We start from the raw sequence: 12,068 nt of genomic DNA, 5'->3' as shown, positions 1-12,068 counted from the left end.
GATAGTGCCATATAACGCAACAGATCTTTTCTCAATACAATGGAACCTCGATTATTTGTATATCAATTATCTGAAAATTGGATTATCCAAAGGAGGTCTCTAGATCCTGACAGAAACATTATATCAAAAACGTGTGTCCAACACTGATCGCGCCTTTTGTTTATAGTGATTAAAAGTGCTGCCAAGTACAGTCCTGGACTGATGATAGTACAGGCACCGTCTCTAAATGACTGACATCATACCCCCTCTCTCTCTCTTCCCATACTTTTTTTGGAGTTCTACACAGGGTGTACCCTTAATCCCCCTTTCCCCGGATGATCTCTCCATCATTTGTCCTGTACAGGGCAAATGTGGAAACTGTCAAAAAGTTGCAGTAAAAAGTGTGTGTGTGCGCACGCGATTTGGAGACTCACCCCCCCCCAAAACACAGCAGCAGCAGTCTTGTTAGTGTCCACTCCAGCTATCCTGGAGAGGTGGTGTGGGCGTGTGGGGATTGGGGGTGGGGCGTCGCACACAGTGTGCTGTAGTTTTCTGAACTGGGAGCAGGCTTAATGGAAAGCTCTGACCCTTGGAGGAAAGGCATTGAATCGATTAACCGAATAATCAATTATCTGAACGAAATAGTGCCTGCCCATCTCATTTGGATAATCGAGGTTCCTCTATATACAGCAGGATATGAGGGCAAAATCTTTTTGAAATCTATAGAATGTGAATTTCTTAGTTTTCTACGAAGTTTTCAGATATCTGATCTGTTGTTAGTGATACACAGGGATGAAAATGTAGCTTTTTTTTCATTTGGCTTTAGTTTGAAACATGCAATTTTACTTATAATGTAATTTAGACAGTGATAAAGCACTCCATGTTCTGTCTTGTAATGCTATATACTGAAGGCAATGAGACAAAATCAGCATTAGTCATTCCAGATCATATCACTGAATTCTGTACTCCGGCATGACCCTCACCTTCGATTGCTGTCATGCTCGTGCTACAAGTTGGTGTATAGATATCAGGTAAGGCCTATTGTCCTCCTTATCATCTAGTATCTTGCAGGCACATTTTGTCTTAGTTTAAATGTGGAATCTTGCTGTTTGAATTAGATGATGGAACAGCATTAGGCCTTTTGGCACTGTCTCAGGACAACATTAGTTTATGAAAAGCTGAAGTGAGAAAAACACTCTGTGCTCAATATTTAACTTTTTTGCGTATCAGTTGTATACTTTATTTCCTTGGAATTTTTTTGATCTTGGATCAATTATTTGCTTCATAAAAATTCTAAAGCACGCATGATTTATATTAGGTTGCAAAGTATAAATTTTAAGTTACTCAAGCTTACTCTGTACCATACAGTGTTTGACTTGAGAAATCTGAACATTATCAATGAAAATTCAAATGCTATGTTTTATTTGTTAGCCTACTTCTGTAGTAACATAATAATTCACCTCTTAAGAATGTTTAATAAGTAACATTTTTATTCTTTTAGAAAGGCAAATGAAGGCTTAGCAGCACTAAATGAAGATGGGAAGTCACCCCTATCAGTCCAGCAAATGGCCTATGGTGAGACAGAATTTTATTGTAAAATTCATTGTATTGTGTGCTGTAGATATGTTTCGCAACAGTTTTTTGCAGCAAAGCATACATATTGAGCTGGGTCTTATAACCCAAACATGCAAGATGGCAATGAGTTTAATTTTTTTTGTTTCTTTTAAAATTGTGCTTCTGTAAATCACCAGAGTGAACCTTCTCTGAACTGTCTCCAGTGAAATGATTTATTTCCTTTAATGTGTCCCCAGACCCACTGCAAAGTAGTTGGCTCTCAACTATACTCTGTAATGGTCTGGTACGCTACTCAATTCAAAGGCAGCTAGGGACAAGTAATGAATGCTGGCCAGCCACCAATGCCCACGTCCCATGAGTGAATAAAAATAAGTAAGTATGTGATAAGATTTTCTAGCACAAGAGTAGAATTCTTTAGGGGGCTCTGAGTTAAAGTATAGCCTCAAATGGCATGCTATGCAATGGAACAGTAGAGAAGTGGAAATTAAGAAAAATGAGTATAGAATAGGACTGGGTCATTCAGCTGTTTGAGCAGTTTTCACCATTGAATTTGTTAATGGAAGCCTCAAGGTAGTGATCAGGATGGGAGTGTTGAAGAAGCTGTTGGAAAGGAAGAATGCCGGTGATTGATTGTGGATTCTGGGTAATCCAAGGTGGAGGACAGGAAAAATCTCTGGCTGGAACAAGCTGCTCCTATTTTGAGGTATTTTAGGTGTTGGAGGTGATTTCCTCAAATTCCAGGAGCAGCAATTACTGTTTTATATGCTATTGCATTGTTTTGGAACTTTTGGAGAAAAAAGAAGTCAAAACAACTGCACTTTTGAAAGGGGGAGGAACAGACAAAAGCAGGTGAGGTCAGTGTATTAGAGAGAAAAAGAAACCCATGTTGCTAACTGACATAGCGGTGAACCTGCGCAGTTACTGCATTTGCAGTTTGAATTCATGTATCGCTGGACGTTGTTAATTTTCCAAGAGACACTCGAAACAGTGAAATTCACAACTAATTTTATAGGAACCTGTTTGGGAGAGTTCACAGCACAGAAACAGTTAAGTGAATATTTTTAAGTGTGAGCTTAGAGTAAGTCTGCAGTAGTGAGTAAAGTAGATTATTTCTTGCTTATTTGTTTTATTGAGATATGTCTCCTGATTAAACTTAAAAATATAAGCCATAAGTATTAAGTTAGCCTGGAGCAGTGCTATTTTCTGGGTCTGTAATTGGAAGACGAAAAATGTCCTTTAGAAAAGTGATATGCTCTTCTTGTCAGATGTGGGAGTTTAGGGAGAGTTTATGTTACTGACGATCATATCTGCAATAAATGCCGTTGGTTGTGAATCCTATCAGATCGAATGGATCGGTTGCAGTGACAGTTAGAGGCACTGAGGAATTTACAAGAGCAAAGGAGTGTGATGGATGGCAGTTATAGGAAGGGGGAAAAGTCGCACATACAGTCACATGGATGGTTAACTCCAGGAAAAGTAAGAGAGTAGGCAGATAGTGCAAGAATCTTCTGTGGTTATCGCCATTTCAAAGAATTATGCTCTTTTGGAAAATGTAAGGGGTGATGGATTGTCCGGGCAATGTAGCAAGAACAGCCAAGTTTCTGGTATTGAGAATGGCTCTAATGTAATGAGGGGTATATTGGGTTCCAAGGGACTCTCTAGTCGGAGGCACAGACAGATGTTTCTGTGACCAGTAGTGAAAATTCAGAATGGTGTGATGTCTCCCTGGTGCCAGGATCAAGGAGGTCTCGGAGGATGCAGAATGTTCTCACGGGGGAGAGGGACCAGCAGGAGATCATTGCCTCCCTTTCTATCCTTCCTATAGCATTTGTATTCTGGAACATTAAGCTGCCAATCCTGCCCAACCCTGAGCCACGTTTCTGTAATTGCTATGATATCCCAGTCTCATGTTCCTAATCATGTCCTGAGTTCATCTTGCATTGAAATAAATGCAGTTTAATTTATTAGTCCTACCTTGTCCCTGCCTACCCTGACTGTTTGACTTGCTTCTGTTCTCAACTGTATCAGTCTCAGATTGATCTCTTTCCTCACTATCTCCCTGGGTCACACACCCCCACCTTACTAGTTTAAATCCTCCTGAGCAGCTCTAGCAAATTTCCCTGCCTGTATATTAGTCCCCTTCCAATTTAGGTTCAATCCGTCCTTCTTGTACAGGTCACTTATACCCCAAAATAGCTTCCAGTGATCCAAAAATGTGAATCCTCCCAGACACTAGCTCCTCAGCCATGCATTCATCTGCTCTATCCTCCTATTCCTGCCCTCACTAGCTCGTAGCACTGGGAGTAATCCAGATATTACTACTCTCGACGACCTCCTTTTTAAATTCCTGCCTAACTCTCTGTAATCTCCCTTCAGAATCTTGACCTTTTCCCTTCTTATGTCATTGACCTCTTGCTGGCCACTTTCCCCCTTGAGAACATTCTGCACCCTCTCTGAGATATCCTTCATCCTGGCACCAGGGAAGCAACACACCATTCTGATTTTTTGCTGCTGGCCACAGAAACGCCTGACTGTACCTCAGACTACAGAATCCCTTAACATAATTGATCTCTTGGAAGCCGACATACCCCTTGTTGCTTTGGAGCCAGACTCCATGCCCGAAACTTGGCTGTTCGTGAGGGGTGGGACCCAGGGAGACAGGAAAGAGATCAATCTGAGACAGGTACAGTTGGGGAAAAAAGCGAGTCAAACAGGCAGGGACAAAGCAGCGAACACGGTTGGCTGATAAATTAAACTGCATTTATTTCAATGCAAGGGGCCAAACAGTGAAGGCAGATGAACGCAGGGCATGGTTAGGAACATGGGCCTGGGATATCATAGCAATTACAGAAACGTGGCTCAGGGATGGGCAGGACTGGCAGCTTAATGTTCCAATATACAAATGCTACAGGAAGGAGAGAAAGGGAGGCAAGAGAGGAGGGGTGTGACATTTTTGATAATGGATAGTATTACAGCTGTACTTATGGAGGATATTCCTGGAAATACATCAAGGCAAGCTATTTGGGTGGAACTGAGAAATAAGAAAGGGATGATCAGCTTATTGGGATTGTATTATAGACCCCCTAATAGTCAGAGAGTAATTGAGAAACAAACTTGTAAGGAGATCTCGGCTATCTGTAAGAATAAAACAGTGGTTATGGTAGGGGATTTTAACTTTCCAAACATCAACTGGGACTGCCATCGTGTTAACGGTTTAGATGGAGAGGAATTTGTTAAGTGTGTACAAGAAAATTTTCTGATTAAGTATGTGAATGTACTTCCTAGAGAAGGTGCAAAACTTGACCTACGCTTGAGAAATAAGGCAGGGCAGGTGACTGAGGTGTCAGTGGGGGAGCACTTTGGGGCCAGCAACAATAATTCTATTAGTTTTAAAATATTGATGGAAGAGGATAGACCAGATCTAAAAGTTGAAGTTCGAAATTTGATGAAGGCTAACTTTGAGGGTATGAGGCAAGAACTTTCGAAAGCTGATTGCGGGCAGCTGTTTGCAGGTAAAGGGACGGCTGGAAAATGGGAAGCCTTCAGAACTGAGATAATGAGAATGCAGAGACAATATAGGGTGAAAGGAAAGGCTGGTAGGTATAGGGAATGCTGGATGACTAAAGAAATTGAGGGTTTAGTTAAGAAAAAGAAGGAAGCTTAGGTCAAGTTTAGACAAGATAGATCGAATGAATCCTTAGAGTATTAAGGATACTTAAGAGGGAAATTAGGAGGGCAAAAAACAGACATGAGATAGCTTTGGCAAATAGAGTTAAGGAGAATCTAAAGGGTTGTTACAAATACATTAAGGATAAACGGGTAACTAGGGTGAAAATAGGGCCCCTCAAAGATCAGCTGGGAAGCCGCAGGAGATGGGGGAGATACTAAATGTGTATTTTGCATCAGTGTTCACTGTGGACAAAGATCTGGAAGATATAGACTGTAGGGAAATAGATGGTGACATCTTGCAAAATTTCTATATTATAGAGGAGGAAGTGCTAGATGTCTTGAAACACATAAAAGTGGATAAATCCCCAGGACCTGATCTGATGTACCCTGGAACTCTGTGGGAAGCTAGGGAAGTGATTGCTGGGCCCCTTGCTGAGATATTTGTATCATTGATAGTCATAGGAATATTGCGTGCAGTTATGGTGAGGTGGCAGAAGACTAGAGGTTGGCTAACGTCATGCCACTGTTTAATAGGGGTAGTAAGGACAAGCTAGGGAGCTGTATGCCAGTGAGCCTGACCTCTGTGGTGGGCAAATTGTTGAAGGGAATCCTGAGGGACAGGATTTTCATGTATTTGGAAAGGCAATGACTGATTAGAGATAGTCAACTTGGCTTTGTGCATGGGAAATAATGTCTCGCAAACTTGCTTGAGTTTTTTGAAAAAGTAATGAGAATTGATGAGGGCAGAGTGGTGGGTGTGATCTTTATGGACTTTAGTAAGGCATTCAACAAGGTTCCCCATGGGAGACTGCTTAGCAAAGTTAGATCTCATGGAATACAGGTTGAACTCGCCACTTGGATACAGAACTGGCTCAAAGGTAGAAGACAGAGGGTGGTGATGGAGGGTTGTTTTTCAGACTGGAGGCCTGTGACCAATGGAGTGCTACAAGGATCGGTGCTGGGTCCACTACTGTGTCATTTATATAAATGATTTGGATGCGAGTGTAAGAGGTATAGTTCGTAAGTTTGCAGATGGCACCAAAATTGGAGGTGTAGTGGACAGTGAAGAGGGTTACCTCATATTACAACAGGACCAGATGGGTCAATGGGCTGAGAAGTGGCAGATGGAGTTTTTAATTCAGATAAATGTGAGGTGCTGCATTTTGGGAAAGCAAATCTTAGCAGGACTTATACACTTAATGGTAAGGTCCTCAGGAGTGTTACTGAACAAAGAGACCTTGGAATGCAGGTTCATAGCTCCTTGAAAGTAGAGTCGCAGGTAGATAGGATAGTAAAGAAAGCGTTTGGTATGCTTTCCTTTATTGGTCAGAGTAGTGAGTACAGGAGTTGGGAGGTCATGTTGCAGCTGTACAGGACATTGGTTAGGCCACTGTTGGAATATTGCTTGCAGTTCTGGTCTCCTTCCTATCGCAAAGATGTTGTGAAATTTGAAAGGGTCCAGAAAATATTTACAAGGATGTTGCCAAGGTTGGAGGATTTGATCTGTAGAGAGAGGTTGAATGTACTGGGGCTGTTTTCCCTGGAGAGTCTGAGGCTGAGGGGGACCTTATAGAGGTTTACAAAATCATGAGGGCATGGGTAGGATAAATAGACAAAGTCTCTACCCTAAGATGGGGTAGTCCAGAACTCGAGGGCATAGGTTTAGGGGAGAGGGGAAAGAGATAAGAGACCTAAGGGTCAACTTTTTCACGCAGAGGGTGGTATGTGTTTGGAATGAGCTGCCAGAGGAAGTGGTGGAGGCCGGTACAATTGCAACATTTCAGAGGCATTAGAATGGGTATATGGATAGGAAGGGTTTGGAGGGATATGGGCCAGGTGCTGGCAAGTGGAACTAGATTGGGTTGTGATATCTGGTCGGCATGGACGAGTTGGACTGAAGGGTCTAATTCTGTGCTGCACATCTCTGTGACTCTATGATAGTGGCTTTTGGCTTTCATGTTGATCTAGGGTACATTACTGCACCTCTTGGTTCCACATCCTTTTGATGTCTTGAGCATGCAGAATGGTCACAACAGCAGTCCCACATTGCAAATACTATTTAAAGTAAGTCTTTTGTATGGAGCTAATAAGCACTGTTTAAGCAGTCAAATAATGCTTGAAAGTTTGATATAAGATTATAGAGACAATAGAGTACTATTGACTCGAACTGTCTCTATTTTGAACCTATGTTCACACTGTCCAAATCAGAATTCTGACAAAAGGCCACCTGAAATATTAATCCTATCTTGTCCCCTTCTGACCTGTTGAGTGTTTCCAGCAATTGTATTTCTTTTTATCTACTTGTATTTAAGACCATTAGACAGAGGAGCAGAAATTAGGCCATTCAGCCCATCAAGTCTGCTCTGCCATTCAATCTTGACTGGTTTCTCAACCCCATTTTCCTGCTTTCTCCCTATAGCCTTAGATCCCATGGCAATCAAAAATTTAATATACTCAATGACCTGGCCTCCACATTCATGATCTGGATGAAGGAAGTGAGGGCATGTTGGCTAAGTTTGCAGATGATACAAAGATAAGTGGAAGGGCAGTTCGTATTGAGGAGGCAGGGAGGCTGTGGAAAGATTTAGATAGGTTAGGAGAATGGGCAGAGAAGTGGCAGATGGAGTACAATGTGTGAGGTAGAAAGAATAGAGGGATGGACCATTTTCTAAATGTGGAGAAAATTCAGAAATCTGAAGTGCAAAGGGAATTGGGAGTCTTTGTCCAGGTTTGTCTTAAGGTAAACTTGCAGTTTATGTCTGTGACAATGAATTCTACAGATTCACCATCATCTTGGCTAAAGAAGTTTCTCCTTATCTCCATTCTAAATGGTCTTCCTTTTACCTTAAGGCTCTGCCCTTGCCTCCTTGTTTCTCCTAGGCGAAAGTGAGGACTGCAGATGCTGGAGATCAGTCAAGAGTGTGGTGCTGGAAAAGCACAGCAGGTCAGGCAGCATCTGAGGAGCAGGAGAGTCTGGCAAAAGCCCTTCCTTTTTGCCTGAAATGTCGACTCTTCTGCTTCTTGGATGCTGCCTGACCTGCTGTGCTTTACCAGCACCACACACTCGACAACTCATTCCTCCTGTCAACGGAAACATTTTCCCAACGTCCTCTCTGTCAGGCCGTTCGGTATTCTGTAAGTTTCAATCAGATCTCACTCATCTTTCCCAACTCCAAGTATAAACATCTCTTTAATATGTTTCTTTTTCTTTGGGATGAATTTTTCCTGTGCCTCCCAGATTACTCCTAAGTCCCTTTTCACTTTAGATTTTTGAACTTTATCCCCATTTAGAAAATAGTCTATGCCTCTGTTCTTATCAATGTGCATGACCTCACACTTTTTCCCACATAATTCATCTGCTACTTCTTTGCCCACTCTTCTAACCTGTCTAAATCTTTCTGTAGCCTCCCTGCCTCTTCAATACTACCTGCCCCTTCACCTATCTTTGTATTATCTGCAAACCTAGTCAGAGTGCCCTCAGTTCCTTCATTCAGATCATTAATGTATAAAGTGAAAAGTTATGGTCACAACACTGACCCTTGTGGAACACCACTAGTCATCGGTTTCCATCCTGAGAAAGACCCTTTATCCCCACTCTCTGCCTTCTGTCAGACAGCCAATCTTTGATCCACTCTAGTACTTTGCCTCTAACACCATGGGCCGTCATCATACTCAGCCGTGTCTTGTGCAGTATTAAAGGCCTACTGGAAGTCCAGATAGATGACATCCATTGGCTGTTCTTGGTCTAACCTGTTTGTTACTTCCTCAAATAATTCTAACAGCTATGTCAGGTATGACCACCCCTTGATGTAACCATGCTGACTATGCCCTATTGGAGCATGCACTTCCCAAGTACTCAGAAATCTCATCGTTCACAATCGGCTCCACAATCTTACCAATGACTGAGGTCAGGCTAAGCTAATCAGCCTATAATTTCCTGTCTTTTGCCTTATTCTCCTCTTAAAGGGGGGTTGGGGGATTTAACACTGGTGATTTTCCAGTCTCTGGGACCCTCCCGGACTTCAGTGATATGTTAAAGATCACTACTAAAGCCACAACTATGTCTTCCGTTAGCTCCTTCAGAACAATAGGCTGTCGTCCATCTGATCCAGGTGATTTATCCACTTTCAGACCTTTCCATTTTTCTAACACTTTCTCCTTGGTGATGGCCACCATACTCATCTGTCCTCCCCAGCACGCTCAAATTTTTGGGATGTAACTCGTGTCTGCCACTGCGAAGACTGATGCAAAGTACTTATTCAGTTCCTCAGCATTTCTTTGTTCCCTATTACTACTTCTCCAACCTCATTTTCCAGTGAGCCAATGTCCACTTTTGCCTCTCTTTAGCTCTTTATATATCCAAAGAAACTCTCTCAATCTTTTCTAATATTACTGACTAGTTTACCTTCATATTTAATCTTCTCTCTTCTTTCTTTCTTTCTTTGTCCTTGTTGTCTTTATGCTTTGGCTTCCCACTGCCCTTCACCTCATTATATGCTTCCTCTTTTGCTTTGATGCCATCCCTGACTTCCCTGGTCAGCTAGCATAGAATCCCCCGCCGTGTGAAAACAGGCCCTTTGGCCCAACAAGTCCACACTAATCCTCCAAAGAGTAACCCATCCAGACCCATTCCCCAACTCTATTGTCCTACATTTACCCCTGACTAATGCACCAAGCTTACACTTCCCTGAACGCTATGGGCAATTTAGCGTGGCCAGTTCACCTAAACTGCACGTCTTTGGATTGTGGGAGGAAAGTGGCGCATGTGGAGGAAACCCACATAGACGCGGGTAGAATGTGCAAACTCCACACAGACAGTTGCCCGAGGTTGGAATCAAATCCGGGTCCCTGGCACTGGGAGGCAGCAGTGCTAACCACTGAGCCATTGTGCCACCCCTTTAGTATGTTTCTTTTTCCATGGATGAATTTTTGCTGTGCCTCCAGGATTACGGCCATTGCTGGTTCACTATCTTTCCTGCTAGGCTCCTCTCCCAGTCAATTCTGGTCACCTCCCTCATGCCTCTGTAGTTGCTTTTATCCAACTGTAATACTGTCACGTCTGATTCCACCGTCTTCCCCTCAAATTGCAGAGTAGATTCTATCATATTATGGTCACTGTCTCCTAAAGGTTCCTTCATCCTAAGCTCTCTTATTGAGTCTGCCTCATTGCACAACACTAATTCCAGTATGGCCTGTTCCCCGTGGGCTCTACCACAAGCTGCTCCAAAAAGCCATCTTGTAGACATACCACAAATTCCTTTTCTTGCGATCAACTACCAACCTGATTTTCCCAGTCCACCTGCATATTGAACTGTAACTTTGCCGTGACTTTACAGTGACCCCAAGGTCACTGTAACTTTGCCTTTCTTACACACCTTTTCTGTATCTTGTATCCCAAATCTGGACTAGTGTTTGGAGGCCTCTAGATAACTCTCATTATGGTTTTCTCACCTTTGTCGTTCCTCAACTCCATCCACACAGATTCTACATCATCCTACCCTACTTTGTTTGTTGCAATTGATTTAGTTTCATTTATTACTAACCAGGCAATCCCACCCCCTCTGCCCACCTACCCGTTCTTTCCCAGTCCTGATCCCCTTGCACCCGTGTCTCTGTGATGCCCACCACACTATACCTGCCGATTTCGATCTGTGCCACAAGCTCATTCACCTTATTTCGAATACTGTGGGCATTCAGATACCATACCTTCCTCCTTGTATTGACCGTCCCTCCTGTCATTGTTATTCATTTTTTCGGTGAGTTTGAAGTTTGATTCCTTATCCTTTCTGACCACTGTTCTATTTTGTCTGCTGGAGACTTTAATAACCTCTCCTGAGTTCTCCTTTATTTTCATATTTTTCAATGCAATTGAATCCTCCTCCACAGATGTTAACCTGCAGCTTTGCTTCCCATTGGTCATTATACTTTATTGAAGGTCCCTTTTCCCCCACCCACTTTCTAGTCTAAAGCCCTGTTGACCACCCTATTTAACCTTTTTGCTAGAACACTGGTACCAGTTCGCTTCAGGTAGACAATGTCCCAATAGTACAGTTCCCTCCTGTTCCAATACTGATGCCAGTGCCTAATGAAAAGGAACCCTTCTTTGCCCCTCTTTAGCCATATGTTTCCTTCCCTTATTCTCAAGTCATTATGCTAACTTTCACCTGGCTTGAGCAGTAATCCAGACATTATAACCCTTGAGAACCTGTCCTTTAATTTGATACCTAGTTCCTGATGATCCTTAAACAGGTCCTCTTTCCTAATCTTGCCTATATCGTTTGTCCCGACCACAACTGGATGCTCCCCCACCTTCTCCAATATCTATTCAAATCGGTCAGAGATGGCAATATACCATGCGGGACTCTCAATCTTACTTAGAAAGGCTACTATCTATTCCCCTAATTATGGAATCCCCTACAACTCCCCACCTCTTGAATGGCCTGTACCACGGTGCCATGATTAGCTGGTTCATCCTTCCTATAGCTCTGTTCCTCATCCACACAGGGAGCAAGTACCTCGTACCTGTTGGATAAGATCAATAGCTGAGGCTCCTCTACCTGGATCCTTTTACTGCCTCACGTGCAGTCACACCCTGCTGTCCCTGACCACTGACTGAATTTGTGACGAATTTCTTGAAATTCCTACCTGTATCTGTGTCACTTACAAATACAGAAGTTTTTAGATTATTTTTTGTGACTGTCTCTTGGAGTATAAGAATAGGGAAGTCCTGTTGCAATTGTACAAGATGCTGGTAAGTCTAGATATGTTGTACTGTGGGCCGTTTTGGTCCCCGTATTTAAGGAAATAAATCCTTTCAATGGAGATAGTTCAGAAAAGGTTCACGA

At 42.6% G+C, this 12,068-nt stretch overlaps 1 protein-coding gene across 2 annotated transcripts in view; it reads left to right on the top strand.

Annotated features, from left to right (window-relative positions):
• LOC140478833 (gamma-secretase subunit Aph-1b-like) overlaps positions 1 to 12,068 on the top strand; it is a 104,709-nt gene that overhangs the window by 44,091 nt on the left and 48,550 nt on the right. For both annotated transcript variants that reach the window (XM_072572299.1, XM_072572289.1), the window contains one exon: positions 1,481 to 1,554. In XM_072572299.1, the coding sequence (XP_072428400.1) occupies positions 1,481 to 1,554 (74 nt within the window). The remainder of the gene's footprint in view (positions 1 to 1,480; positions 1,555 to 12,068) is intronic.

The sequence above is a fragment of the Chiloscyllium punctatum genome, chromosome 1 (genome assembly GCF_047496795.1).
Source record: "Chiloscyllium punctatum isolate Juve2018m chromosome 1, sChiPun1.3, whole genome shotgun sequence".
Classification (NCBI taxonomy): Eukaryota; Metazoa; Chordata; class Chondrichthyes; order Orectolobiformes; family Hemiscylliidae; genus Chiloscyllium; species Chiloscyllium punctatum.
The sequence above is the reverse complement of the archived record's forward strand: the minus strand, read 5'-3'. Positions and strand labels throughout refer to the sequence as shown.